At 34.9% G+C, this 26,268-nt stretch overlaps 4 protein-coding genes across 9 annotated transcripts; 2 read left to right on the top strand and 2 right to left on the bottom strand.

Annotated features, from left to right (window-relative positions):
- The first annotated feature begins 3,458 nt into the window (after positions 1–3,458).
- Positions 3,459–7,875, top strand: LOC18038837. Of its 2 annotated transcripts, XM_006428812.2 has the most exons (3): positions 3,459–3,719; positions 3,811–7,157; positions 7,278–7,875. In XM_006428812.2, exon 2 carries the CDS (start codon positions 3,820–3,822, stop codon positions 7,141–7,143), a length of 3,324 nt encoding a protein of 1,107 aa, XP_006428875.1. In that variant the 5' UTR covers positions 3,459–3,719; positions 3,811–3,819; the 3' UTR covers positions 7,144–7,157; positions 7,278–7,875. The 2 variants fall into 2 exon arrangements, with proteins under 2 accessions (XP_006428875.1, XP_006428876.1); XM_006428813.2 differs by having other exon boundaries at positions 3,459–7,157.
- A 1,785-nt stretch (positions 7,876–9,660) lies between these two features.
- On the top strand, positions 9,661–14,205 carry LOC18038896 (mucin-12). Of its 2 annotated transcripts, XM_024182690.1 has the most exons (10): positions 9,661–9,941; positions 10,584–10,778; positions 10,884–11,150; positions 11,463–11,494; positions 11,587–11,682; positions 11,904–12,057; positions 12,198–12,674; positions 12,762–12,871; positions 13,066–13,835; positions 14,030–14,205. In XM_024182690.1, the coding sequence occupies exons 1-9, from the start codon at positions 9,824–9,826 to the stop codon at positions 13,807–13,809; spliced, it is 2,193 nt and encodes a 730-aa protein (XP_024038458.1). In that variant the 5' UTR covers positions 9,661–9,823; the 3' UTR covers positions 13,810–13,835; positions 14,030–14,205. The 2 variants fall into 2 exon arrangements, with proteins under 2 accessions (XP_024038458.1, XP_006428873.1); XM_006428810.2 differs by having other exon boundaries at positions 12,198–12,871.
- Positions 14,206–15,758: 1,553 nt separating this feature from the next.
- On the bottom strand, positions 15,759–17,333 carry LOC18038283 (40S ribosomal protein S23). The gene is made up of 4 exons (XM_006428809.2): positions 17,244–17,333; positions 16,447–16,602; positions 16,232–16,358; positions 15,759–16,125 (listed from the first exon to the last, which is right to left on the bottom strand). The coding sequence occupies exons 1-4, from the start codon at positions 17,246–17,248 to the stop codon at positions 15,985–15,987; spliced, it is 429 nt and encodes a 142-aa protein (XP_006428872.1). The 5' UTR covers positions 17,249–17,333; the 3' UTR covers positions 15,759–15,984.
- A 2,119-nt stretch (positions 17,334–19,452) lies between these two features.
- LOC18038912 (interactor of constitutive active ROPs 2, chloroplastic) lies at positions 19,453–24,698 on the bottom strand. 4 transcript variants are annotated; one of them, XM_006428807.2, is made up of 5 exons: positions 24,412–24,698; positions 22,981–23,104; positions 21,814–21,994; positions 19,860–21,543; positions 19,453–19,781 (listed from the first exon to the last, which is right to left on the bottom strand). In XM_006428807.2, exons 2-4 carry the CDS (start codon positions 22,998–23,000, stop codon positions 19,876–19,878), a joined length of 1,869 nt encoding a protein of 622 aa, XP_006428870.1. In that variant the 5' UTR covers positions 23,001–23,104; positions 24,412–24,698; the 3' UTR covers positions 19,453–19,781; positions 19,860–19,875. The 4 variants fall into 4 exon arrangements, with proteins under 4 accessions (XP_006428870.1, XP_024037770.1, XP_024037771.1 ...); XM_024182002.1 differs by having other exon boundaries at positions 22,981–23,078; XM_024182003.1 differs by having other exon boundaries at positions 22,981–23,064.
- Positions 24,699–26,268: the final 1,570 nt, after the last annotated feature.

Here is a 26,268-nt window from a genome sequence, read left to right as displayed (position 1 = left end):
TCGGTTGCTATAAATGGCATCTAATTCTTTCTCTTTGTAAATAATTCTTGCTATACATTTTTAATTTTTTTCAAATGATGAGATTTATTATTTAAACAAGTAGTTATCTCTTTTTGTGATCCATATAGCATTGACATACCTGTTATGGATGGCATTTTTAACTCCTGGTCGTTCAAGGGAAAGAGCTAAAATAAATAAATAAATAATAATAATAATAATAATTAAAAAAATTACATTATTAATGGATTGAATTCTCTTTGTAGCTTTTTAAAGATGCCAGCACATTTCAATGAGGCAAACATTAAGATAATATTTACTTTTCCAATTGGATTAAGAATCATGAGAAATGGGAATGTTGAAATTGAGAGTGTGGAGTGAGATTACTTAGAGCATCTCCAAAATGCTCTTTAAATTTTACTCTTCAAATTTCAATTTTCTTACTAATGTGGCAAATAAGTGTATAGAAAAATACAATCCCCTCCAAAAAACTCATCAAATAAGAATAAATTAATATTTTTTAATAAAATCTTTTCTACTATCAAATTGAATTGTTGTTATATTTTTGAAAAAAAAAATAAATAATAATTATTGCAGTCTTATCTTTTCAATAAATATTAATAAAAGAGTGAGAAACTCACTCCGCAATATTGAAGAGTAAGAAACAAATCTTATTTGAAGAATTTAAATTAACGTATCTTTTGGAGTGTTTAATATTGGTATGACTCTTCAAATAAGAAATAGAATTTTATTTAAAGAGTTTTTTGGAGATGCTCTTATCCTAAGGAGTGGGGTGGAATTACATTATCTTAAATTGGAAGTGAATTATTTCAAATTACAGTTTTATTAATAGTTAAAGAATTGTAGTTTTTAATTACAAAGTGAATAAAAAATATATTTCTAAAATAAACTCTTTATTTTAATAGTAATTTTAATCATATAAGTTGATACTAATTATTAATATTCTTAATTATGTAAATCACAAAAAAAATTTCTGATTGTAACATTAACTATGTAAATTAAAAATTATTGATAAGAACAACTCAAATGAAACATTATGATTAATAATATACAATAAAATTAATATTTTATAAGATAAACTATTTACTATTATTAATTATTAATATCATATAAATATAATACTATTGAAATTAAATACATATAATAATATTATATTGACTAAATATGATATTACTGTTTTTAAATAATTGAAACATTATTTTATTTTAATAAACATAATTATATTATATTTAATATTTTATTTTAATAAATATAATTATATTATATTTAATATTATATTTTAATAAATATAATTATGCTATATTTAATATTTTATTTTAATAAATATAATTATGTTATATTTAAAGGAAATGGTAAAAAAAGAAAATTCATACTCTTGCCTCCTTCATGGGAGTGAGAATCCCACTCGTCACTCCAACCGTGCATGGGATCCACAGAGTGGGATTCTCACTCTCACTCTTAAATAAGCATGTAAACATTAGGGTGGGAGGACTTCACACTTTTCTCTCTCTCTCTATTTAGTAAATTTAGTTAATCTTACTTAATTTTATTCTAAACATTTATTTTCAATGGAGTTCCTCGTGCTTAATTTGGTACCTCCATTATAGATATGCAATTTAGTGTCAAATTTTGTTAAGTTTCGAAACTGAATAGGATTGGTTTGGTGATCTCCTATCAATAATAGTTCAAATTCAAAAAAAGATAAAGCATATCTATTAATTTACTTGACATGATTTTTTATTTTTCTTGTTGCCAATGGGTAGTGATGAATGAATTATACTTTTTAGCTACATATATTAAAATTTCAACTTAAATTTTTGACTTAAAATTTTAATATAAATTTTGAGCTATTGCTCTCGTATAGTTTAATGATAAACAAATTAGCATCATTAAATGTTGTTTTCATCTCTAAAATTTACCACTCTTAGAGATTAAAGTACTTCATAGACAAATGTAAATGTATCAAATATTTGCATATAAGGTATGACGAATGTAATACAAAAATTACATTCCCAATTGGCGCCCATGCATTTACTCTCGCAACAATCCCGTGTCGCGATGTAAAAGATTTCAAAGAAAAAGTTACATGGGATTGTTTCACTATCTTAACATTTTATGACGGTTAGACGATCTAATAATGTTTTGTTATGTGATAAAGTAGTAGGTATCTAAATGGGATCTACTATCTATTGTAATAATAAATTTAGTAGGTTTTAAAATAGAGCTTGTGCATGGTCCTATTTTGGGAACCACTACTTTGCCTCATAATAAAACCACGATTAATAGTCCTATCACTTCTGCATGTTACGGTAATAGAACGATCCTATATAAATTTCTCACAAGATAATAAAAATTGATAAGAAAAAAAAAGTCCTAAGGCTATATTTGGCATATATGATTAAATTGGACAATTATTAGATAGGATTTGATTAGATTTAATTGTATTAAATAGGTTATATAATAATATCGTCTTATGTTTCGTACAATATTGGATTGGATTATATTAAATTATATTTGAATGAAATTAAATAGTATTTAAGTTGACATTTCTATGATCTTAGAACTAAATTCAAATTTAGTACCATAATCTAATCTAAAATGGAACTTACCAAACCCAAGATAAATAAATAATTTCAAAATTAATTCAATCTTACTTTTAATCGTAACTCCCAAACATAGACTAAGTGTCTTTTTGGTATGGCTTATTTAAGAGTCATAAGTGCTTATTTAATCGCATAAGCACTTTTTAAAATTTTTATAGTGTTTGGTTATTTTTTTAGTAAAGTTTTTTTAGCTTAAATAAGCTAATTTACCTCTACTAGCAAAAGCCCAAAATTTGAGCTTTTGGGAGTAGAGATTAGAGAGCTTTTCTAAAAAATATATAATATAAAAAATATCACACATTTTAATGGTTTAAAAGTACTTTTTTTATTGACAACCAAACACCCAATGATTTTTTATCCAAAAGCTCTATTGGTATAAGCTATATTGATATAATCTCTACTGCTATAAACTATACTGTTATAAGCTCTATTTAATAAGCTGTACCAAACGGAACCTAAGTGGTTAAGTTCAGTTCTAACTTAGTTGAGCTCTTGGATAATGAGACAATGATCCTTTCATTGTCTTTTCTTCTCTTGACTCTCATGTTCCATGAGTGGATAGATTAATTTTGTTTTTTTTTTTTTCACTTTGTTTATAACTAAGTTAATTTTTTTCATTTGATTATAAAGACAATGGAAGGAGAAAAGAAAAGTAAAAAAAAAAGAAACAACAAAAAAAGAAAAATCCTAATCTGACGAAATGGACCTAACGAACGGGGCACCTATACCTTGAACAGACGCCGTCAAGTGACACGTGACAGGATCCGAAAGTATTATCTTTTGATCACCACTCGTAGATGGTCTCCCCAGTACAACTACACAACAGTGGCACTTCCTTGCTTTAATTCCAATCTCTGGTCGATGTCTCCACGTGTCCTGCTCGTGTTTTCAAGGTCTCAACATTTCCAACAAACTTCCAATAAGAAAAACTGAAAAAATAATTTTTTTTAAAAAAACGAGGAAACACAAAACGATCTGTGTTTGTTCCTACCAGTCGCCACCGAAGCTGAAACTAAAAATTTCAACTTCAAGAAGCTTTCACTTCTTCAAACTATTTACTCCTCTCTGTTCACTCAACAGCATTAAACTTCACAATAAGTAAGTCGCTTCATTCTGTGTTTGCAAAGTTTAATCTTTAATCTCTAAGCCATTTTCAGGCACTGTTTTGAGCCCTTAATTCTATTTCTAGGGTTACGTGATGTCTGCCAAACGCGACGGAATCGATTTAAACATCGACGCTTTTTCTGGTGACCGAGAAAACGAGGGCGATGCAACGGGAAGCGGAGACTCTGTAGCGGAAACCCTAACGGAGACTTGTACAGGCCAGGGTCAGGGTTCGGAGGTTGAGAAAGTTAGGGTATTTGACTCGGCTAGGGTAATTTGTGACTTGAATTTTGGTGGAAGTGATGTTAATTTGAATAGTGAAGGAGTTGACAGAGGGGATGTTTTAGATAAAGTAGAGAATGAGGTCAAAAAAGGAAGTGGATATTTAGATAGCGAGGTTCATTGTAAATGTGGTGATGACGTCAAAACAGTAAGTGAACGCTTAGATAGAGGGGTTGATGCAAAAGATGAACAAAATAATGGGAAATGCAAAGATGATGCCTCTATGAACGATGAAAAGGAAGTTGAAAAAGGAAATGAACTACTAGGTAGAGGTGTTGTTGCAAACGCTGATGAAAATAATGCGAAACGTGGTGAGGATGTCTCTACGGATGATGAGAATGAAGTCGAAAAAGGAAGTGAGCCGTTACATACTGGGGTTGAAGCAAAAGTTGAAGAAAATAGTGGGAAATGTGGTGAGGATGTAGTTGCGAAGGATGAAAAGGAAGTCGAAAAAGGAAGTGAACTGTTGGATCGAGGGGTTGATTCGAAAGCTGACGAGAATAATGGGAAATGCGGTGAGGATGTCTCTGTGCATGATGAAATTGAAGTCGAAGAAGAAGGTGAGCATTTAGATAGAGGTGTTGATGCAAAAGCCAAAGAAAAGAATGGGAAATGTGGTGAGGATGTCTCTACGCATGATGATCATGAAGAAGAGGATGCCCCAGTGGCTCTAAGACCTTCTAGAGAGGCTGAGCCGCATTGTAATACGAATGTGGGTCCTGTGGGGGAGGAATGGGAGAAGGGCGTCCATGGTGGAGATATGATGGAGTCATTGCATCAGAAGCTTGAGGAGGCTGCTTCTGATGAATTGAAAAATAAGGCAATGGAGATTGATACAGAAACAGAGTCAGATGTATTGGAGCAGGAAACTAATGGTAAAGATAGAGTTCAGTCATTGCATCAGAAGTTCGAGGCGGCAACATCTGATGGGTTGGAAAATCAGGCAATGGAAGTTGATATACAAACACAACTGGAGTGCAATCGGGATCAGGTTGTTGATGTTCCTGTTTCAGAGGTGCAGGATTCTTGTAATGTTTTAAATGAGTCACATGCAGTCAATCTTGTTGTAGATTTGCATCCTTATATGGCCAAGGATGGAAATGCATCCAGTGAGGTGAATGCAAAATCAGTTATCACAGAATTTTGTGAGGGTGATTTGGTGTGGGGTAAAGTAAGGAGTCATCCCTGGTGGCCAGGGCAGATATTTAATCTTTCAGCTGCTTCCCAAAAGGCAAAGAAATATTTTAGGAAAGATAGTTATTTGATTGCTTATTTTGGGGATCACACGTTTGCTTGGAATGAAGCATCAAAGATAAAACCTTTTCAGGAGCATTTTAAACATATGCAAAAGCAGACCAGTTTGGAAGATTTTCACTATGCCGTCGATTGTGCCTTGGAGGAGATTGCTAGGCGGGTGGAGTTTGGGTTAGCTTGTTCTTGCATTCCCGAGGAAGCCTATGCAAAGATCAAAACTCAGACAATTGTTAATGCTGGAATCCTGAAAGAATCAAGCGTGAGAGATGGTGGGGACAGGTTTTCAAATGCAGCTACTTTTGAACCTGGAAAACTCTCTAAGCATATTAAAGCATTAGCACGACTGCCATACAATAGTGACTTTGACAGACTGGAACTTGCAATATTAAAAGCTCAGTTGTCAGCATTTTATCGTTGGAAGGGTTATTCACAGCTGCCTGAATTCAATATGCTGGGCGAGTTGTTGGAAAGTGAGGCAGAGATTCCTCTTTTAGATATGAAGTATGACGCTGAATTGACTCAAGGTTCTCCTCCTGATTTCAGTGATGACAAGAAAGCATCTTCCAAAACAGGGAAGTTAAAGAATCAAGACGGCTCTTCTCATAAGCGGAAGCGCAGCTCAGCGAACAGTATTCGTCCAAACAAAAAGGAGAAGAGCTTATCAGACTTGTTGGCTGAGAGGTGTGCAAATAAGTCAAATGGTAAACGAGGAACAGCTGATGACGGCAATGAGTTGATTTTATTATCTTCTGGAAAGAAACATAAGTCAGTTGATTCCATATCTGATGACAAAGTTGTAAAACATGAGAAGTTAGATTCAATTTCTGACGATATATCCTTGAAACATAAGAAGAGTGATATGTTGGTGGTCAAACATGGGAAGGCTGAAGTGTCAGGAGGTGCTGCTCATAAGTGTCTACCAATGAAGAAACCTTTCGGCATTGGAAATAGCATACTTAAGGTCGCAAGCCAACTCAATGGATCAAGCCCAATATTCAAGTCTGGAGATGAAGTGTCTCAAAAAACTGTGGTTAAGAATAAAAGCAGGGAGAAATCTCTCTTTAGAAATTCTCAAAGTAAAAAGCAGTTTCCATTGGAGGAGACTTCCCTTGCTGATTTGCTATCACAGCTCTGCTTGGCTGCCAGAAATCCCATGGAAAGATACAAGTTCTGCTTGATTTCCCTGGTTAATTTCTTCGCAGACTTCAGGGATTCAGTCAGCCTGAAACAGTCTCAAGAAGAAATTTCTGGTGTCAAGACTGGTAAAACATGGAACAATTCAGAAACAACTGAAACATCTGAGTCGGAGCCTATGAAAGACACTTATTGGACGGACAGGGTGATTCAGAACGTCGGTCAAGAGCAACAAACTCTTGAGAATAAAAATGACGCAGAAGAGGATGAGACCCCAAGTCAAAAGGATACTTCCTCTGTTGAACCAGTATCAACTGTTCAATTAAGTGCCCGTCTGGAATCCTCATTGCAGACTGCTGGTGAAAATTTTGAGCAGGAAGCAGAAAAGCCAGCAGACCCCTTAGGTGGGTGCTGTGATGAAGATCTTTCTCCGACGGCTTTGATTCTGAATTTCACAGATATGGATTCTGTTCCGTCAAAAGACAATCTGAACGAGATATTTAGCCGTTTTGGACCAGTAAATGAATTAGAAACTGAAGTTAAGAAGAGTAAGCGTGCCAAAGTGGTTTTCAAGAGGCGTGCAGATGCAGAAACAGCTTTCAGCAGCGCTGGGAAATACAGTATTTTTGGGCCATCACTTGTTAGTTACTGTCTCAAGTACATGCCTTCGATGGCAAGTAAAAATTCTTCCTGCACAACCAAGCAAGGCCAAAAAGCTGCAATAACTGAGGAGGAAAATGCTACTTGATACCTTAAATTCTGGTAAAAATTTGTTGAGTTAGAAAGTTTAGGCATTTGTTCTTAAATATGATTGGATTTCTCAGTGCCTTCACATGAAGCAAAATGCATGGTATCAATGGTTGACTTAGTTTCAATTCTCAGGAAGAAGACTCAGCTATCATATCGACCGTCTTGATCGTGCTTTTTATTTGCTGTCACAAAGAAAGGCATTTTGGAGTAGGTTAGTTACATTGCCTGGTTTATTTTACACTTGCTGATTTCTTAAGCTGTTAGGGCCCAATGAAGCTTGGATTGCTTATCTGCTATGGGCTTGTAACTGGAGATTAGGTGTACATGATTTGTGAATCAATTGCCACACTCTTTAAATTATCTAGTCTTAATTTCATAGTTATTTCAATCTTCATTTTTATCTGGTTAATGTGCGTCATATTAAGAAGCAGGCATCTATGTTGATAGCTTGGGGAGGATCTGAAACCTGTGCTGCTGTGGTTTCTGTACTTGTCCATGAATCGATATGCATGAGATGTAAAGACTTTTCATTGAGCAACCAAACCTTAGCAGCATTCAGAGCTAGAAATGTCAATAGCTAGATTGCAGTAATCTGAGCTAAAGAAAGGATCATTGCTAGCTTAGCTCTTGAAGAAAATCATATTGTATGATGAAAGAATCTTGAAAATGCCCAACCGACTTGAATTCAAAAATTAAGCTTTGGCTTTGATCAGTTTTGGGTGTTTGCGTTCTGAACTGAGTTAGTTTTACATTGGTTCTGTTTTGATCAGTTTTGGGTATTTGAAGTTGGCTGTTGGCAAATTTTGAAACCTCCATGGATTTTCTTCTTTATCCTGATTATGCTAATTACTTCAAAATCGTAACACAGGACATATGTATTCTCCTTTTCAGAAAGATATTTGGTTTTGTTTGTATTTTGATTTTTGAATTTGGATCGTGGGGAGTAATGTATATTCATTATGGAAAATAGACACATTTTCTCCTCTTTTTTAATGCCCCATCATGAGCAGAGTTTAAAACATAGTCTAATGAGAAGCTTTTCAGAATAGCAGCGCCTTGCCAAGTTGGAAAATAATTGCGGGTGGCTACTATTGAAGCCAAAATGGCTTTTAATTTTTTTTTTAAAAAAATAAATCGATAAAATGAAACACTAAACTGGCAGCCAAAAAGAAAAAAAATGGAAAATGTAGATACAAAAAAAATGGAAAATGTAGATACATACATACATACATGATTTAGAAAGGGCTCGGGTTAAGTTGGATCATCTCCAACTTAAAGCCAACTAACCGCAGTCGTTAGATAGTCACTTTTAAAGTAAGGGTGAAGATTATATATTCAGGAAATCTACGTCCAATGGGAACGTGAAACTTCTACAAAAGTTACTGGTTCCATTCTGATAAATAGAGAATGATGAAGCGAGAAGCGTTGATATTTACAGGCGAGCTTGTTGGCATGGTGAACACGGTGGTCACGCCAATAACAAAGCATCTTCTTTATGAAATTGCATTGACGCCAACAACACACTCTCATTCTCACACTTAACTGATTTAAAAAAAAAAAAAAAATAAAACATATTCCATATTCTAAAATTCTCTCTTTGTTTCTTCTTCTTCACACAGTCGTCTCTCTTACATTATATAATCTCACCCAACATCTCATGTTGTCACTTCTTGCGTTAGAATAATACGCATCACCAGCTACTACCAGCTGCTGCAAAATACGGCTAAGATCACTCTTTGAGGTTCAGCCTAGCCACCCACTTGATCAAATCAGAGCTATCCTCTAAACATGATCATTGCCCATTTGTATTTGGTGGCTTGTTTGTTGACCAAACAATGATAGCCTCATTTGTTTCATTGATTAACATTCATTCCTTTAGTAATCAAACCCTACGTTTTGTTCATTAGCAGCACCGGGGATGTGGGTTTCTGTCGGTGAACTTGTCGATGAAAGGAATTGGTGAAGAGTATGTTGGGGAATCGACAAAAAGTTAGAGGTAAAATGAAAATAGTAAAGGTGGGGAGGAGGAAGATGAAGATCAGGTAGTGCAAGAACAACCATTTTATCCGATCACCTAACATTTGTATTAATAATTTTAACGGTTAAAAAATAGCATAGAGATCCAACGGTTGCGGTTAGTTGGCTCCAAGTTGGAGATGATCCAACTTAACCAGAGCGAAATAAAATAGTGAAAACATTTTTTTAAAGGAGTTTGACTTGCAGCTTTAGACCTAAATGTGAGACCCTAATTTCATTCGTACGTATCCAAAAAGTAGAAAATACAGTATTCTAATCTAGAATCTTTAGAAAGAAAAGAAAAAAGAAAAAAAACGTCAATTCAGTTTAAAACCGGTTGATCTCTCCATTGGGCCCCCCACGACTTATGGTAGGCTATAAACGCTCCTAATCATTTTCCCTTTTTGCGGCATGTACATACATATTTACAATTTTGTCCTCGTAGTTTATTTTTAATTATTTATAATTTAAAACCGCCGCTTCTCCCAAATTCAAAAAAAGCTCTCTCCTCCCTCTCTATAGAAGAATTGAATTTACCGAATTTACCTCAGTCCCCTTACCTTCTCTCTCGATCTCGAAAACATATGATCTAATTAATTGATTAACATCTAAATTACTTTCAATTAGGGTTTCGATCTGTAGACAAATCGCTCTCTGTGCCGATGGACGAGTCTGTGGAACAGAGCAATCTCCAAATTCGAGAGCTTAATCTCATCGACGTCTCCTTTGAAGACGATTCCCTCATCAATTTTGCCGGTCCCCTTGAACCTTCATTTTCAGGTTCATTTATTTTGTTTACTCTAATCTCTTCCTTTCATATATAATTCGTAAATTAGGTTATAAATTACAGTTTTTTTGTTTTCTTTGTACTTTTCAAAATCTTGATGCATTTTCATGATTACAAAGTTATTTAATGTTACTTTTATGCAGGATACTTTTTTTTTCTTTATTTTGTTGATGATAAATGCTAAAATGCCCGTTGCTGAACAATCTTGATGCGTTTTTATGATTGCGAAGTTACTTGATGTTACTTTTATGCAGGATATTGTAATTTTAATTTTGTATCTTGTTGATAATAAATGTTAAAATGTTTTTTCCCAAATAATCTTTAGGTTTCAAGTCGGATTACAAAAATACTCTCAGAGTGTTTTTGGGGAATTGTTGAATGTGGTTGTAAATCTTTAGCGGCTTATGTGAGAAAAACATTGCAAGATTTCTCCACGTGGTAATCTTGAACCTTTTTGTAGAGAGTTTGGATTATATGGCTGCATTGGTGCAAAATGATTACTTATTCTTGTATTACAATTTCTGAATTTTTATTTCTGGAATTATGACGTTTATATTTTGTTTTTTAATTTCGTTTTATGATTCTTCTATTTAGTAGAGAGCTTTCTGGCTGATTTGATTATTTGTGATATTCAGAAAATCAGGAGCAGAAACAGGTTAGGTTCTTGGACCCTTTTGATTCTCCCAATGCAGAAGCCTCATTTAATTCTCTCAAAGAGGGGGAACAAGGGTCTCCATTACTCGGATCATCAGAAACCGAAAAGGGAAGAAGTGTGAAATGTAACTTGCGGAAAAGTTTAGCCTGGGATAATGCATTCTTCACAAGTGAAGGCATGCTTTTATTTACATTTGAAAATTTGATCTAATGAGTTCCCCCCCCCCCCAACATTTGTAACCAAAATCTGGGAACTAAAGGCGTATCTTTGATCTGATCAGGTTTTCTGGAACCTGACGAGCTGTCTAGTATGATTGGAGGCACTGAGAAAAGCAGTAAACATGTATTACCTGGAATCGAAGAAGACTTTCATAGATCTACAGATTCACTATCTACGTTAAGTAGTGATACCAGGACATTAAAAAGTCTTGAGGGTGATTTATTTGAAGATGTAAGAGCTTCAATCCAGAAATCGAGCATGGCATCCAATGTGGCAAACTCAAATAGTAAGAAGAAACTAGGAGTGGCAGAGTCTCAAACCATCCAGTGTGAGTATACTTCTTCATATACTTCTTCATTTGTTACAAGAGAAAATAGTTTTAAGTATCTGGTCTGTTTGCTAATATGCCATTTGATTTTGCTGATTTTGACACCGAATTTCTTTTGTATCCTGGTATAATACTCTAATGATAATCTCCTTTTGTTCTTTGGGTGCAAAGTAATATCCTGGCCATTACTGAGCTACTTATATTAATCAATTGTAATTATTTAACTTTTGTATAATGAGTGGAAGCCATTAATTTCTTATGTGTTCATGATCCATCACACTAATTCTCAAATTAACATACTTCTTCTTTCAGCTTCGAAGGTGGACCTTGCCTCTCGAGATAAGGTGAGGTCATTTTACATATGGTAGCAAACATAATTAGTCATTATTTTGTGAGCATTCTATCATATACTAATCAACTTTGTTGTAACTTTTAGATGATGCCCAAAGCTCCTCTCAGAAAGCCAAGTGTTGGCACTCAAGGATCAGGAAAGGCAACAAAGCAGGTCTCTGTTCGCCCCCAAACCTCACAGGCATGTATTTACTAAATATGCTTAGTATGAATAAATGGATATTTGATTGTTCCTATCTATAAACAATCAGGTTGTTTCACCAGCTTAAACTTTTCGTATGTATTATTTAAAGTTCAAAACTGAAAAGACATGTTTTGGCTGTATGTCATGCTTCTGCTTATTTTAAACATCAAGCATTCTGAGGCTGTAAATGTTTTTTAACTGACCCAATTTCTTTACAGTGTGTTGCTAAAAATGATTTGTCAACTAGATCTCCTTGTAAGCCGCCCAGGGTAGTGGGTAGGAATAGTTCCATCTCAAATGTATCAACCAAAAGGTCTTCCCTGGGTGCTAATCGTATCAAATTGGAAAAGGATAACTCCAGAACAGCATCGGGTAATTTTGCTTCATTTTATTCAGTTTAACCTATTATACATTGGCTGATTCTGTTTTGCAGATTACTTTCTATATAGGCTGAATTGATGTTATTCTTGTTCTGAATGTTCTTTTCCTTTGACCTGTTTTGGATGGTGCAGTTAGAGTGGTCCCAGCACCTAAAGTAACTTCTTCTGGTAGTTCACAGAATGTTGTTCCTAGACCAACCCCACCTTCCAGATCTTTGCATTCTTCAGCTGCAACCAAAACGCAGCTAACAACTTCTTGTTCCTCATTGGATAGTTCTGGCAGTGGTTCATCAGGCAGCACTGGTAAACTTTCCTTGAATTCCCTGAAAAGAAATGAGTCTAGATCTCGAACTCAAAATTGTTCTTCCTCTGGTTCAACCGTCAAAAGCCTCTCGAAAACTGAATCAAGAAGTAAATGTCAGTCTGAGAGTTCAAATCTGACAGCTTATTTGAGATCTGCCACAAAGGCTTCTTCTAGCAGATCACCTGCCAGCTCTATCAGTGAATGGTCCTCAGAATCAACATCATCAACTGCTACAGCTATTCACAAACCTAAAAGTACAAGAACTAGCCTGGACTCTAGCTCTTCCGTGGGGGTCTCAGTAAATGGTGATGCCCCTCAAGTTTTGGATTCCCATAACAATTCTAAAAATCAATGCTCGGTTGGAGATGATTCTAAGGCTCCTGGTTTTCTAGGTGATCATATAAAGGGAGCTTCAATGGGAACCAGCGCACTTCTTTGTCCAGCTTCCTCAAAACCCTCAGGACTCAGAATCCCTTCACCTAAAATTGGCTTCTTTGATGGGGTCAGTAATGGATGTTCCTTTTAATTGTTGCATTTTGGTAGGGAGATCATTTGTTAAAGCAGTTTTCTGGTTGTGGATTAAAGAGAAAAATTGATAACTTGATATACTTCATTTAGTCTTCCATTATTTCAAATTTTGATTTGATAAGCAAGTATCAAACCTACGTGGATTTATTTTTTTCCATCTGTATGCAGGTTCGGTCAGTATCCCGCACACCACCTGGAAGTCTGCAATCACATTCTAGTTTACCCAGTGCCCTGTCTAGAATTGGTGCTGCAAGCATTAGTCCAAGTGCAGGCTCAAACAAGGCTAAACTTGGAAAGTCTCCATCTGCTAAAACTATATCGGTCCAAAGCACCCAGCAAACTTCATTGAATAAAAAAATTAGACCATCTTTATCTCTTCAATCACCATCTAATGTTGCAGTAAAGGTTTCTAGTGTTTCAAGAAATGTAAAAAGCCCACTCATATCTCCAAAATTTCAGAATAGAATATCTCCTAAAACTGGTAAAGAGAGGCATTTGAAGGCTGGAGAGGCTGAATATAAAGTACATGATATAAGTACTTTAGAAAACCCTCTTGTTTTGCAACATAAGATGAGCCCAGAGAGTGAGGGTATGGCCGATGCTCTAGGTACGAAGTTCAATCCTATGAACAAAAGCCTTGACGCTTTTGGTGATCTACATTCTGCTTGTGATGCTGAAAATATCAACCCCTCTCAGAAAGGGGATAAAGATGCGGAATTTGTCCAACATTTACCCCAAAATGACTTGTATCTACTTACCAATAACAATGAGAAGGAACAACCTTATATTGAAGATCAAGTAAATTGTCTGAGCAGACAAGTAGGAGCAATGGATATGAATGTGAAGGTAGAGAAGACAGTCACCTCTCTTTCTACAGAGAGCATTTTGACATCGGGTGCTGAGATGGTGTGACTGTTTTGCAGCTGCATTTACCTGAGGTACCTGATTTTCAATGTTTCTTCAATATTTTCTAATATGGGGTAGAATTAACAATTTTAATATATGCCTATTGTATTTGATTCAGTTATATCTTCCCACAAGCTACAAATCTATACATTCAGATCATTTATAATCGATTTGTTAGTCTGTTTTCTGATTGTTGTTAAACATCTGACATTTTGCTTTCATGCAGGTATTCTCGCCTTCATATCTTTCTGAAATCTGCGATCTAGACATGAAATTCTTTTACCGGATTTAGAAGTGTGCATGCAACCATGCAGTACGATAGCTGAATAGTATTACAGGAGAGTAGAATTTGTGGCTTGGATGTATATGTTATACAAAAGATCTATGTATTTTGATTATTCATCCGATTTTTGTCTTCAGGAGATTCATCATGAAGTGCTTCTGCTGCGTTCAGTAGCATGGACTTTTAATTGTTTGTACTTTGTTCCTGTGCCATTAGCTCTTTTTCATTTCAGTAAAGTCTTTCCACATCGGAACTAACTCTCTAGTGAATGACAGGACAACAGATCCAAGTCAGATTGTAGATTTTTGCATAAATGAAGCTGATCTCTGCTTGTGAATTCATGAGATGTTTTCTGTATATTTGGTGGCTATTTATTCAACTGCTGTAGAAATCTACCTAGTCTCTCTTACTATTATCAATCCAAAAATTAGGGCCATTCCAGGTCAGTTGCTGCATCTGTATGAGGCTTGAGACAATTCTCAGGTGGCCGTTTCCATCTCTAGTAGTCTTATTGATTGGCACTAGGCCTTTTGATACTTCCATCAGCCTGCACCATTCTAAAAGAGTTAAAAAATTCTCACCTTGCCAGTACGTCTCCTAGATTGACGCTATACCGTTCTCATACAACTCTTGATTTCTATCATTCTAATTGCTAAAAGTTCTTACTAATCTGCATCAATATTCCATTGTGATCAGAGCACTGAGTTTGGTCTCTAACGGTTAAGGGGGGGCTTTGGGTTTAAAGAGGGCACAGCATGTCTTGGTGGCCAGTTACACCGATTAATTTCAACCTTCGTATCATCTCCAATTCTCTGCCGCGGCCTTTTCAATAACACCTTCCTCTCCAACAAGTTCTCCTGGTGTAGGAGGGATTGCTCCCCAGATTTGCTTCCAAAAAGCAACTATGTTTTCGGTACCGAGCCTCCAATATCTCAGCCACTAAGAATCCTCAGATTGTAAAATTCCAACTTGCCCAATGTATTTCTTCTCCGTTGCTTTAGAAATTAGATCCCCACCATAAGTCATTCGACATTCTCTGATATCATCACACTCCCTTAGGAAGTTTAAAGCACTCAGTAGAATTCGAGGGAATTGCTTGAGTTTATGCTTTAGTGAGCACCCCCTTGCCTCCGTTAGAAAAATATTTATGCTGCCGGATTTTAACTTTGTTGGCAACTCTAGTTTCAGGTCGTGGCTCCTTTTGTTCCGTCCTATCATGGAGGGGACTCCTTGATACTTCTCATTTCTCATGAGTTTGGCGGGTAGGTTGAAAAGCCTGACAGGGACATGTTCTTTGCGGTCCTTGCTGAGCATGCAGTGTTCCGTTATGAATAGTAGGGATTCTTTATTTAGAGTTAAACTTTTGACTCCCAAATGGCATAAAAACATTTGAAGTGATAATGCATTATATCAAACATGACATGCCTATTAATTATTGTTCTTTCACTTGAGAGTGATAATCTTCAATCACCAAACCCGAAGGACCCTAAATTTGCAGTTTGTATAACTTACATATCCAATGCTGAGCAACCCATATCAGTAGGTTAGTGATGTAATTCTTCAAAAAACTAAAGCAAAAGCCCATTTCAGATTATATGCCAGTTTTATTACTCTGTAACACCGAAGAGATTAAAGCATCTAATTCACCATTAGTCGCGAGTGGCACCAGGCCGAAATGAGAATAGTGAGCAATTATAATTCATTTAAGAGAAGAATGACAGCCATTTGAACTGATTAACCAAATATCAATTCTAGAGTCAAAATTGTACCACAGCAATACATTGACTAGACAATTGATAAAAAATTGTTCATAAAATCCACTCGAGAACAAAAAGTGACAATCCGAATTCTTTAAAAGAACTATCAAAGAGTTTGCAGGTTAAGACAGGTCTCTTCTCTTAAGACCTGGGCTTCTCCTTCTTCTCTTTGAAGAGAGCCAAGAGAGAGACACCAGAGACCTTCACAACCTTGAACCTGACACCGGGAATATCACCGACCGCATGTCCCTTACGTCCAAATCCAGCAATCAACACCTCATCCTACAGTAACACATGATATGTTTCACAGTCAGATACCAGGGGACAAACAAATAAAACACAATTAATACCTCACAAATTAATGAATTCTACGAAAAGTATAACTAACATTTTCTTCAATATAGTTCAAGCAACCATCATTTGGAACAAAAGCGGCAATCTTCTTTCCGTTTTTGATAAGTTGAACTCTAGCACACTTACGAATAGCAGAGTTAGGCTGCTTAGCTTCAATACCTCTGCAAATTTTGTACAGATTTTATTAGATATGGAACAATCTTCAGTTGAATAAGCAACTGTAGAAAACTAATGGCAATGCAGTCTTACATCTTCTCAAGAACAATTCCTTTAGCATGGGAAGAACCAGCAAATGGCTTCTTCCACTCATTGCCGAGGTGAGACTTTTTGTATGACTTATCAGCCCACCTTTGAGTCCTACGGTGAGTCTTCAGCTTGCGACCAGCTCCCATACCACGTGTCTTCCTGCAAGCCAATTGATCTTCATATCAAAACCAATATAAATTTATATGACCAAAAAATGCAAGCTTGAACTAGCCGTATAAAGAATATCAGTAACCTTCCCACTTCTCACATGCACCGTGTGAAAGACCTTCTGAAAATTTGACCAACTAATAAACAAATTGAAAGTTCCAAATTGATACCAAACATTCGGGCAGAACACCCACAACCTTCATATCTAACCAGACCCAGAATCTAATTCACTAAACCCCCCACATGCAGCAATAGCTTGATGAGCTTACAGCTAATTACAACTAACATTTATTGGTTGTCAGAGGCATATCACCAGAAAATTTGCTTAATGTTTTGAGTTCAAAGCAGTTCTCACATTACAAATAATACAATGAGTCACACAATTTATGCCCAGCATCAAAGAGAAAAGAAAATAAAAAAATTATAAATATTGTTTCTTTTGTCTTCGTTGGCTTTTGAGCATCTGGGAATTTTACAAGTAGAATGAAACCAACATCAAAACCGACCAAAACCCTCAAAAACTTGTGCTAATTTTTTTTTTTTAAATAAAAACCTAGATTTGTAACCAAAAGCTGATTCCATTCTATTATGAAAGTTGAGTTAAGAGTCAAAGAGAAAGAACATTTGCATACCCCATGATTCCTGATTGTAGTTACTCGACTGCTACGAGGCTGTGTAGAAGTTAAGGCGAAGAGAAGAAACACCAGCCGCTTAGAAAAACCCTAGCGTTGGAAATGGATTGCATGAGCTATATATAGAGACAGACGTGTAATATAATTTCAATTGGCGCACAGGCGGATCTGCGAAGATTGTTTTGGGCTTACCTAGGTTTGGGCATAACTTTTGTTTTGAAAGATTGATAGGCCCATGAGAGATCTGCAATGTGGAATCAAGCAACAAATTAATTTCATCTAGAACCACCCCCTTATTGTTTTCTTGAATCCAGTCGAATTCGTTTTGGGGGGCGTTTGGTTCCCTCATTATATGGAGACGGATTGCTAATAAATGTCGGATTTAGTTAATGCGGCATTTTTTTTTTTACTTTGTAATAATAATAAATAAATATAAATTTTTTAATTTAATATAATATTATATTACATTCTAATTTTTATTATACTAAAACCATAACTAAATAGTGTATTATTTAACCATGTTCTAATAATTAATATATAAAATTGATTAATATTTAATAAGTTAATATAACTAATAATAAATACTTAAATAATACAATATAATATAAAATTATTTAATTATATTACAATAATTAAATCAGTTTTTTTAAATAATTCAATATAACTACTAATAAATATTTAAACATGAATAAATTTGAATAATATTAATTTAAAATTAATAATATAAATAATTACTAGATTATTTAGCATAATTACTAGATTATTTAGCATAATTCTTTTTGTTACTGAATGAATACGTTACAACAATGTATCATTTTATTATTTTGTAGTTAACTTCTGGTATGTACAAACTTTTAATCTATGATCCTAAGGTGACCTTTGAACTAATCTCGTAGGTTTTAACTATTTATTTATATTGTTATATTATTTAGAGGTTATTTGATTAAATTATTTGCTTCACTTTATTTCATAGGTTATATATTTAGAAAATACTGAAAAATAAATATTATACTTTCGAAAATTTAAGGTTATAAGTTTCATTCTTTATGAAAAATTATGATATTTTCTAAGTACTAAAAAATATTATTTTCTAAATATATAATTTAAATTTATCACAAAAAATTTAATAAAGTACACTGCAGTATGCAGCACCAAATATAAATTATATAATATAATTAAAAATTAATGCAATACAAAGTAGCACTAGATATTGTACAGTATTGTTATAATACATTCCTAATGTAATCCATCATAATATAATATATCTCCATTAAAATAATGTAATATAATATAATACAATATAATGTGCCAAATGCACCCAAAAATAATGATGTGCAACGTATAATTTTTGTTTGAAATTATATTACAATAAGCTACTAGTATTATTAACTTTATACTGACAAATCAATAGATTCCTACGAGGGACTTGAACTAATTTCCTTCATGATGGAGGTGGAAAAAGTCTTTTATCACACAGTAAATGGCCTAAACTTACTCCTCACTCACTAGTGCATGTACAAATTCTTAATTCAGTTAATTAAATTATGGGATAATCTTTTTATTAAAGTGTCATCATACTATTTTAATTATGTTACGAATTTAATAAATTTGCTTAATATGCCCCAAAGGTTTGGTTAGATTGAGTGATTTTTAAATAGTTTTATTTAATTAGCACATAAATTCTTCTAGGAAAAATAACGGATTAAAAAAAAATTAAATTTTACCCTCCTCTCTATCTTTTAAAAATAAATAAAAAAAACAAAAACAGAATCCACCGAATAAAGTGGCAAATTTCATTGATGGTTGCAATTGTTTGATTTTATATTTTACACTAAATGAAACAAGAAACCAGGACTGATTACATGAATCCAACTCTGTTGTGATTTAGGCCAATTCTCATGTCATCAATAACACCGAAAAGGACACGCTAAGTAAGAGGGAGGAGGCTTAACATCAAAACAAGTGAATTAAACTCCCACAAGGGTTCTCAAAATTCGATCGACGCACAGTGTTTTGTGTTCCAACAATAAACAGATCGAGGGTGATTAATCAATGTAAATTCTTAGCCATTGATTATGTCAGTGGTAGAAAGTTCAAGAACATAACCAATCTCTTAGCCTGATGACATGAGAGAACGTGGCTACTAATAATAACATCAGGGTAGTTGAAAATTGTTGAGAGGGGCAACAATGAATCAAGAAACAGAAAGGATTGTTAATTGGTGCTGATAGATATGCTGCATAATCAGCAAATTTCAAATAACAAAATAAGACTATCGGTTCATTGAAGTTCATCAATGGCTCCAAATTCATACAAATATTCCCCATCTTGTAATGGCTTCGAGATACACTGCTCGATCAACATAAACAGTTTGACGGTGTAAAGATTAGAGAGTATTTGCAGTCTCCGTCCAATGCCCCGAAAACATAGGTGAAATGAAGTTGAAATTGAACTGTTAAAAATGCCCAGTTGCCACATCTATACAGAGTTCACAAAAGAGTTTAAACGTCTCCCAACTTTTGCAACAGCCTTGACAACCTGCCAATATAACTGTTAAGATAAAAAGGAAAATTACATTGAAAAGTAAATGAATTATATAATAGAATAATTTGAAACCTGAGATGTCGTCCATCTATTTCTGGCCTTTCTTCCATAGTACCCCGAATTTCTTCAGCATGTTTGCATTTTTCTTCTTGGGTGAATCATCGTCCAGTTCTTCACAGTAAGGAGAACCAGTATTTCCAATCATGGGACTGTATTGGCCGTCCAGAGAACCTGTTCTCTCTACAAATTTCCCATTGTTCCCAGCAGAGAGCATTGCAGTGGCTGCCTCAGCTGCTTTCCTCCACTGGTCTGACTGCACCTTCAATTTCCTCAACTCCGCCTCCATTTCTGTACTTGCTGCCTGAGCTGCATCCAATTGCTCAGTTACACGTGCTGCTCTTCTGCTACTTTTATCAGCTTCTTCAGTTAAGAAGCCAACTTTCATCAAAGCCTCTCTCTCCGCAACCCTAGCTGCTTCTGCCAAGGAAATAGCCTCATCATTGACTTTGTTTCTCTCCATTTCCCTATTTTCAATCTCCATCTTTAGCATTCCATTTTGTTCAGTTAAACTCATCAACTCTGTTTCCTTGTCCAAAATACTCGCCTTAAACTCAACCACTTCTGCCTCTAACTTATTCAGCTCCACAGCAAGTTTGGAATCTCTTTGATTAGACTCGTTTGTCTTGATCTTCAGATTCAGTCCCTCATTCTCCTCTGAAATACTCTGCAATTCTGTTTCCTTGTCCAACAAGTTTGCTCTCAACTCTTCAATCTGAGCTTTCACGTTTTTCAATTCTGTCTCCAGATCAGCCTCTCTCTGGCTTGATTCAGATTTAGCACGTTCTAATTGTTCATATGCACTTCTAATCTGCAATGTGCTCTGAATATATTCTTCCTGGTACCTGGTCTCAGAAGCATCTAATGCAGATCTTAGTTGGCGCAATTCATTTCTAGCAAGATCAAGCTCCCCTTTGAGCTTGTCTATTTCTTCATTTTCTCCATTCTTTTGAGAAAGGTGAACATCACCCATAGATTCCGCCAATTTGTTGCTACTATTAAGTAGATCATTCTGGAGTTTGCTTACAAGTTCCTCCAATGATTTAACTCGAGCTTTTGACAGCTCCAGCTCCAATGATAAGGTATTATAAGCCTCTGTGGCCTTGATACCATCTGATCGCAGCATTTCCAAATTAGCATTTGCAGTTTCTAGCTGCATTTGAGATTTGCGAACATCCTCAAGAGCCTGGGATTCAGATTCTTTGCAATAGCTAAGCTCGTTTTTCAGTTTTTCAACAAGGGATAAAGTTTCAGTAAGTTCTATTCTCAAGTTCTGCATTTCAGCATATGCAGACTCTGCATGCTTGGTTTGGGCAGCTTCAGACTCTGCCACCTTTTCCAGCTGAAATTTGAGCCTCTGAATTTCATTCATGGCAGAACCCAAGGCAGCAGAATCCATAGACTGCTGTTTCTGGACAGCATCAAGCTCAGATTGCCATGCTTTGTCTCGATCCTGTGAGAGCTGTCTGAGCTCTTCAACTCGTGTATCCTCAGAAGTAGTAATCTCCAGTAGCTGTTGCTGAGATTCCTCGAGCCTTGCTGACATGGCTGAGAGCTGCTTCTTCGCCTCCTCAGCCTCTTGCTGAGCTCGCCTCTTCCAGGAGTCAGAAGCATTCAGTTGTTCCTTTGCCTTCTTGAGATCCTCTTGAAGTTGGGCAAGCTGGGATTCTAGTTCAGACACTCTGCTTGGTCGCTTTTTCTAGAGTTCACAAACAAAGAGCAGATATCAAGCGAGAAAGTGACAATTAAGGAACCTTTGGCAATTAGTAGGGTAAAAGTTATTATGCTCAAAAAATTTGAATTGTCAAAGAAAAAAGTTCTACAATTAAAAATTAAATAAATGCCATTACACGAGTTTATTATAGCAACAGAAGAGAAGCATCTATTAGTCCGCCAAATTCAGCAAATTCCCTATGCAATACGAAACGAGATTGAAACAGTATCAGTTATATAAATAATAGGAGAGTACCTCCAATGCCGGACTCCTAGGTGATTTGCGTTCAACAACTTTAGGACTTCCTTTTGGTGTTTTATTCATGGGACTTGCGGCAGATGAAACAGAGTCTGAATCTGATCCTGGCAGTTTGAGTTGGCGAGCAGTTCGAGGTGTTGCAAGAGATTTTCTTTGAGGCACTTCTGAAGAACTGGTTCTGTTGTCAAAGCCAGTAGGATGAAAACCAGCATAAGAAAGAATGCATAAAAATCACTGAAGCATCCGGTTACAGCAACTAATGCAAAACAAAAGAGACTGCATGTATGTTAGAAACAAATAGTGAAATAAAATATTCAACACACGACTTAACAATTTCACTCCGGTGTTAAATAGTGACAGTAACAGATTTGCTATCAATATTAATATATTTGTTTCCAAAGAATGTGCCCACATTCACAGCTCATCCAAAACAAAATGGTTTCATCAAAATTGTAAATGCATTTATTATAGCAATAGGCTGGCAGCAATTTAATGATGCATTGCTCACTCAATACACAGATTTTACATGTATGTTAGAAACAAATAGTGAAATAAAATATTCAACACACGACTTAACAATTTCACTCTGGTGTTAAATAGTGACAGTAACAGATTTGCTATCAATATTAATATATTTGTTTCCAAAGAATGTGCCCACATTCACAGCTCATCCAAAACAAAATGGTTTCATCAAAATTGTAAATGCATTTATTATAGCAATAGGCTGGCAGCAATTTAATGATGCATTGCTCACTCAATACACAGATTTTACAAGACAAGTAAATCCAATAGATGAGACCAATACTATAAATTGGATTAATTTCACTCTTTCAATCAATTTCCAGAATCATGAAAAGTAGCAAATAGGCAGAAGCTTGAAATCAGTTTAGATTCTTTTGAATTTCATGCACTATTTGTGTGAATTAAAATTAACCAGAACTTCATAAAATGCAAAAGCAAGTGAAGTCAGAAACAGGAATAGTGAATAAAAAGCTGCCTAAAGCAATAAGAAACTGGTAGGGCCCATTTTTTGATTTCAAGATCAGAATAACAGAACAATTAAAAAAAAAAATTCCCAGCTGCATATTTAACTTGAGAACAGTGTTTATCATAGAAAAATAGAATTCCGCAAACCAAAAAGCACTTAATAAGTGACAATGTTACCTTGCTTTTGGTGTCTGCATAGCTTCTATATCCGCTCTGCCAGAAGTGGAAAATAAATGGCCTCTCCTTCAAATCAAACCCCACCTGACCCACAACACCTGCAAATGTTCAGAGAAACATTTGGCTGGGAAAGAAGAATGAAAGAGAAACTAATATATATGTGAGCATTGGAAGAATAAGCATAATGGTCCAAAAACGACAGCCACTTCTAATCACTATGCACAAAGCCTAACAAACAAACAAACAATACAGTCGCTTCAAAGAAACTCCATGGAAACTACTCCCACTACCACCAACCATAAACCAGAAGACAAAGACAAAAATTGAAAATAAAGAAAAAGTTGCAATCAAATGAGTTCATAAAATATCATTAAGGAAAACCAGCTTTGCAACTTTTTATCACTTGTTTTTTACTCCAGTACTTGAATAGTGCTAACCAAAAAAAAGAAAAAGAAAAAGCATTATTGAAGTCACAATGGGCCAGCAATACATAAAATGGTGACAGTACACATGTGGGTGTTTCATTTTAATTTGCAGATATGCTAATGACATAAACCGGATCATCTTCTTCTTAAGAATGCTTTATTTTAATAGCACCAAATATACCATATTTCAGCTCCAAATACTAGAGCAATTTTCTTTTTTTAATTTTTTTTATTTAAGTATTTCTCATGCGGTGTGTTCTTCTAAAGCGTACTGATTAAAATGAAAAAGAAAAGAAAACTCATTCAACCTGGAAACTGGGAATTTAAAGTTGGAAAAAGGGAAAAACTACCAAATCTTGAAAGAACCATACAATTTTTAACTAAAAGCACACAGAAACAAGAAATCATATACATAGAAAAAAAAAATACTTAGATCGATGGAAACTCAACTTGCTCTATATCAACTTGGCACTGAAATAAAGCTAAAGCAGAGCCAAGAAACTAAAATAACTTCTCTTTTCAAAATACCACCAACGCACTTACAGAACCAAGCAAACATAAATTAAAAACCCAAAGAGCCGGAACTCGAAACGTATGAACTCACAGAACCAAGCAAACATAAATTAAAAATAAAAATTAAAAACCCAAAGAGCCGGAATTCGAAACGTATGAACTTACTCACATTGTTCATTTCTAACCTATGAGCTTCTTACATTTTTCATTTCCAAGTAGCTCTAAAATAAAAAGACCAAAAATAGCGGCCATCATCATCGAAACCTATGAACTTCTCACATTCTTCATTTCTAACCTATGAGCTTCTCACATTTTTCATTTCTAAGTAGCTCAAAAATAAAAAGACCAAAAAGAGCCGCCATCATCATCATTACTATCAAAAAGTATAAGCCAAACCCAGAACCGGGATACTGACAACATCTTTAAAAAAGCGAAAAAAAAAAGAGAACATTTAAACGTCGAACAATGTTTGATGGAACATAAAGTACTTCACCTGAAGAAATCAATGTTTGCTAGCTCCGGCTGTTTGGTTACTGTTAGTTGCTGTTTGGAGTTGAAAAATCCTTAAAAGAGGGAGAGAGAGAGTTAAATGTGGGTAGCCAAACGCGGTCTTAAGGAAAGTGGATATAGCTTTGAACTGCAATGCAATGCAGGTGCTGCTGCGCAGTTCCCGAGTGAGTCTTCGTTTCTGTCAGTGGACAGACCAAGCAAGCTACCAAAAGAGTTTACTGGGCGTATTTTCCTATACGTAGATGCTTCTTCCTACTAACTCCCTTCGCCCACGCTCTCTCTTCCCACGCGCGCTTTTCCACGCTCCCATTTTCGCTTCACGTGATTTGATGTGGACTGCCGCTGACTGGCGCGGGCGCCTGCCCATCTGCGTTTACAACTACTACTTTCCCCCTTTTGAATTTTGAACACTACAAAAATTCCCTAACGAAAGATTTTTTTTTCTTTTTTTTTTGTATTTTATTGTTATCTATTAATTTTGTGTATTAGTATAAATTAGAGGAAATAAAAGACAATTTATTTATCATAAATTTCTCTATTAATTTCGTAACGTTTCAGTTTTGTAAAATTGAGTTATTGTATAATTTAACTCATTGAATGAGCTCACCAAAATTTTATCCGGGAACAAATAAAAAAAGAGAGAATGAAATTGACCAAGTATTGGGAATAAATTTGCATTTGATAATGTGCATTATATTCTGGGTCTACAGGAAATTTTGATAATGTGCAGAAATATATATATTCTATACTTTGTTAAAATATATATATGGAGACCTTACAGGGTTCAAATTTATATCCTCAAAGTGATCTCCTTTTTAATTTACCGCCTCACTTCTCAGAATAAAAAATGATTATGAATTATAATAAAAGTGTTAAATACTATAATATGAATCATTTAAGTTGGTTACTTATTAGATGGATTAAAGTATCACAAGATCTACCTAATTATTTTCTTTTGTGTCATGTAATTTATAAAGCAATTTTTAAATATATCACTACTGATTATAATATTGATCAATATGTATAAAATTACTCTTTTTTTTTTCTTTTTTAAAAATATATTGAATCCAGAAGAGTCTCTAGTTCTTCTTGGGATGAAACCGTTACTTGCTTTTTGTGCGTCAATGGAACTTGATATCTTGAAACTCTAAAATGGTATACACTTCAATGATCTTGTTGTTTAATGTTGCCGTAAAAGATGGAGCATGCAGTGGGGTGGGACACGAGAGTTATAATGTGGGTCTACTACCTCCACAGTTTAAACGTGCGCCCAGATGTCCAATTTGGGCGATTCGAAGGACGCAGTGGTTGTTGTATTTTAAATTCACGGGGGGTGTCTTAAAATTTCATTTGATGCGACGATATCATTTAATACTTACCCTCGTGCCAGGGCACATATAAATGCACAACTTGAATTTGGTTTTAAAACTGATCTGCAGCCTTTTATATAACTTTTATAATTTTTGTCTGGTACGTTACGATTATTCTTTATTTATAATCATGTCCAGTAAAAATTTAATTATACGTTATCCTCATTAAAATAACTATCAATTGAAATATTAACAATCTGAGTATAAGGCACAACTCGGTAAGAATCTAAATTTGATATAAAATACGAATCTAGAGCACAAGCCAACAAATAAAGTGTTATTCTTTAATTAGATGATAAGATAATATAATTAATTTACTTAAATCTCATATAAAATTATAAATCAATCAATGAATTCCACATCTTATATCACATTGTCTGAAAAATAATCTGAAACAAAAAATTTTAAAATCTCTATCATTAAATAATCTAACATCACCATTCCACTTGGTTACTGGTGCTTCTTTTTTT

Source organism: Citrus clementina, unplaced genomic scaffold (assembly GCF_000493195.1).
Source record: "Citrus clementina cultivar Clemenules unplaced genomic scaffold, Citrus_clementina_v1.0 scaffold_6, whole genome shotgun sequence".
In the NCBI taxonomy this organism is placed as follows: Eukaryota; Viridiplantae; Streptophyta; class Magnoliopsida; order Sapindales; family Rutaceae; genus Citrus; species Citrus x clementina.
Note: the sequence above shows the minus strand (reverse complement) of the source record. Positions and strands in the feature narration are given on the sequence as shown.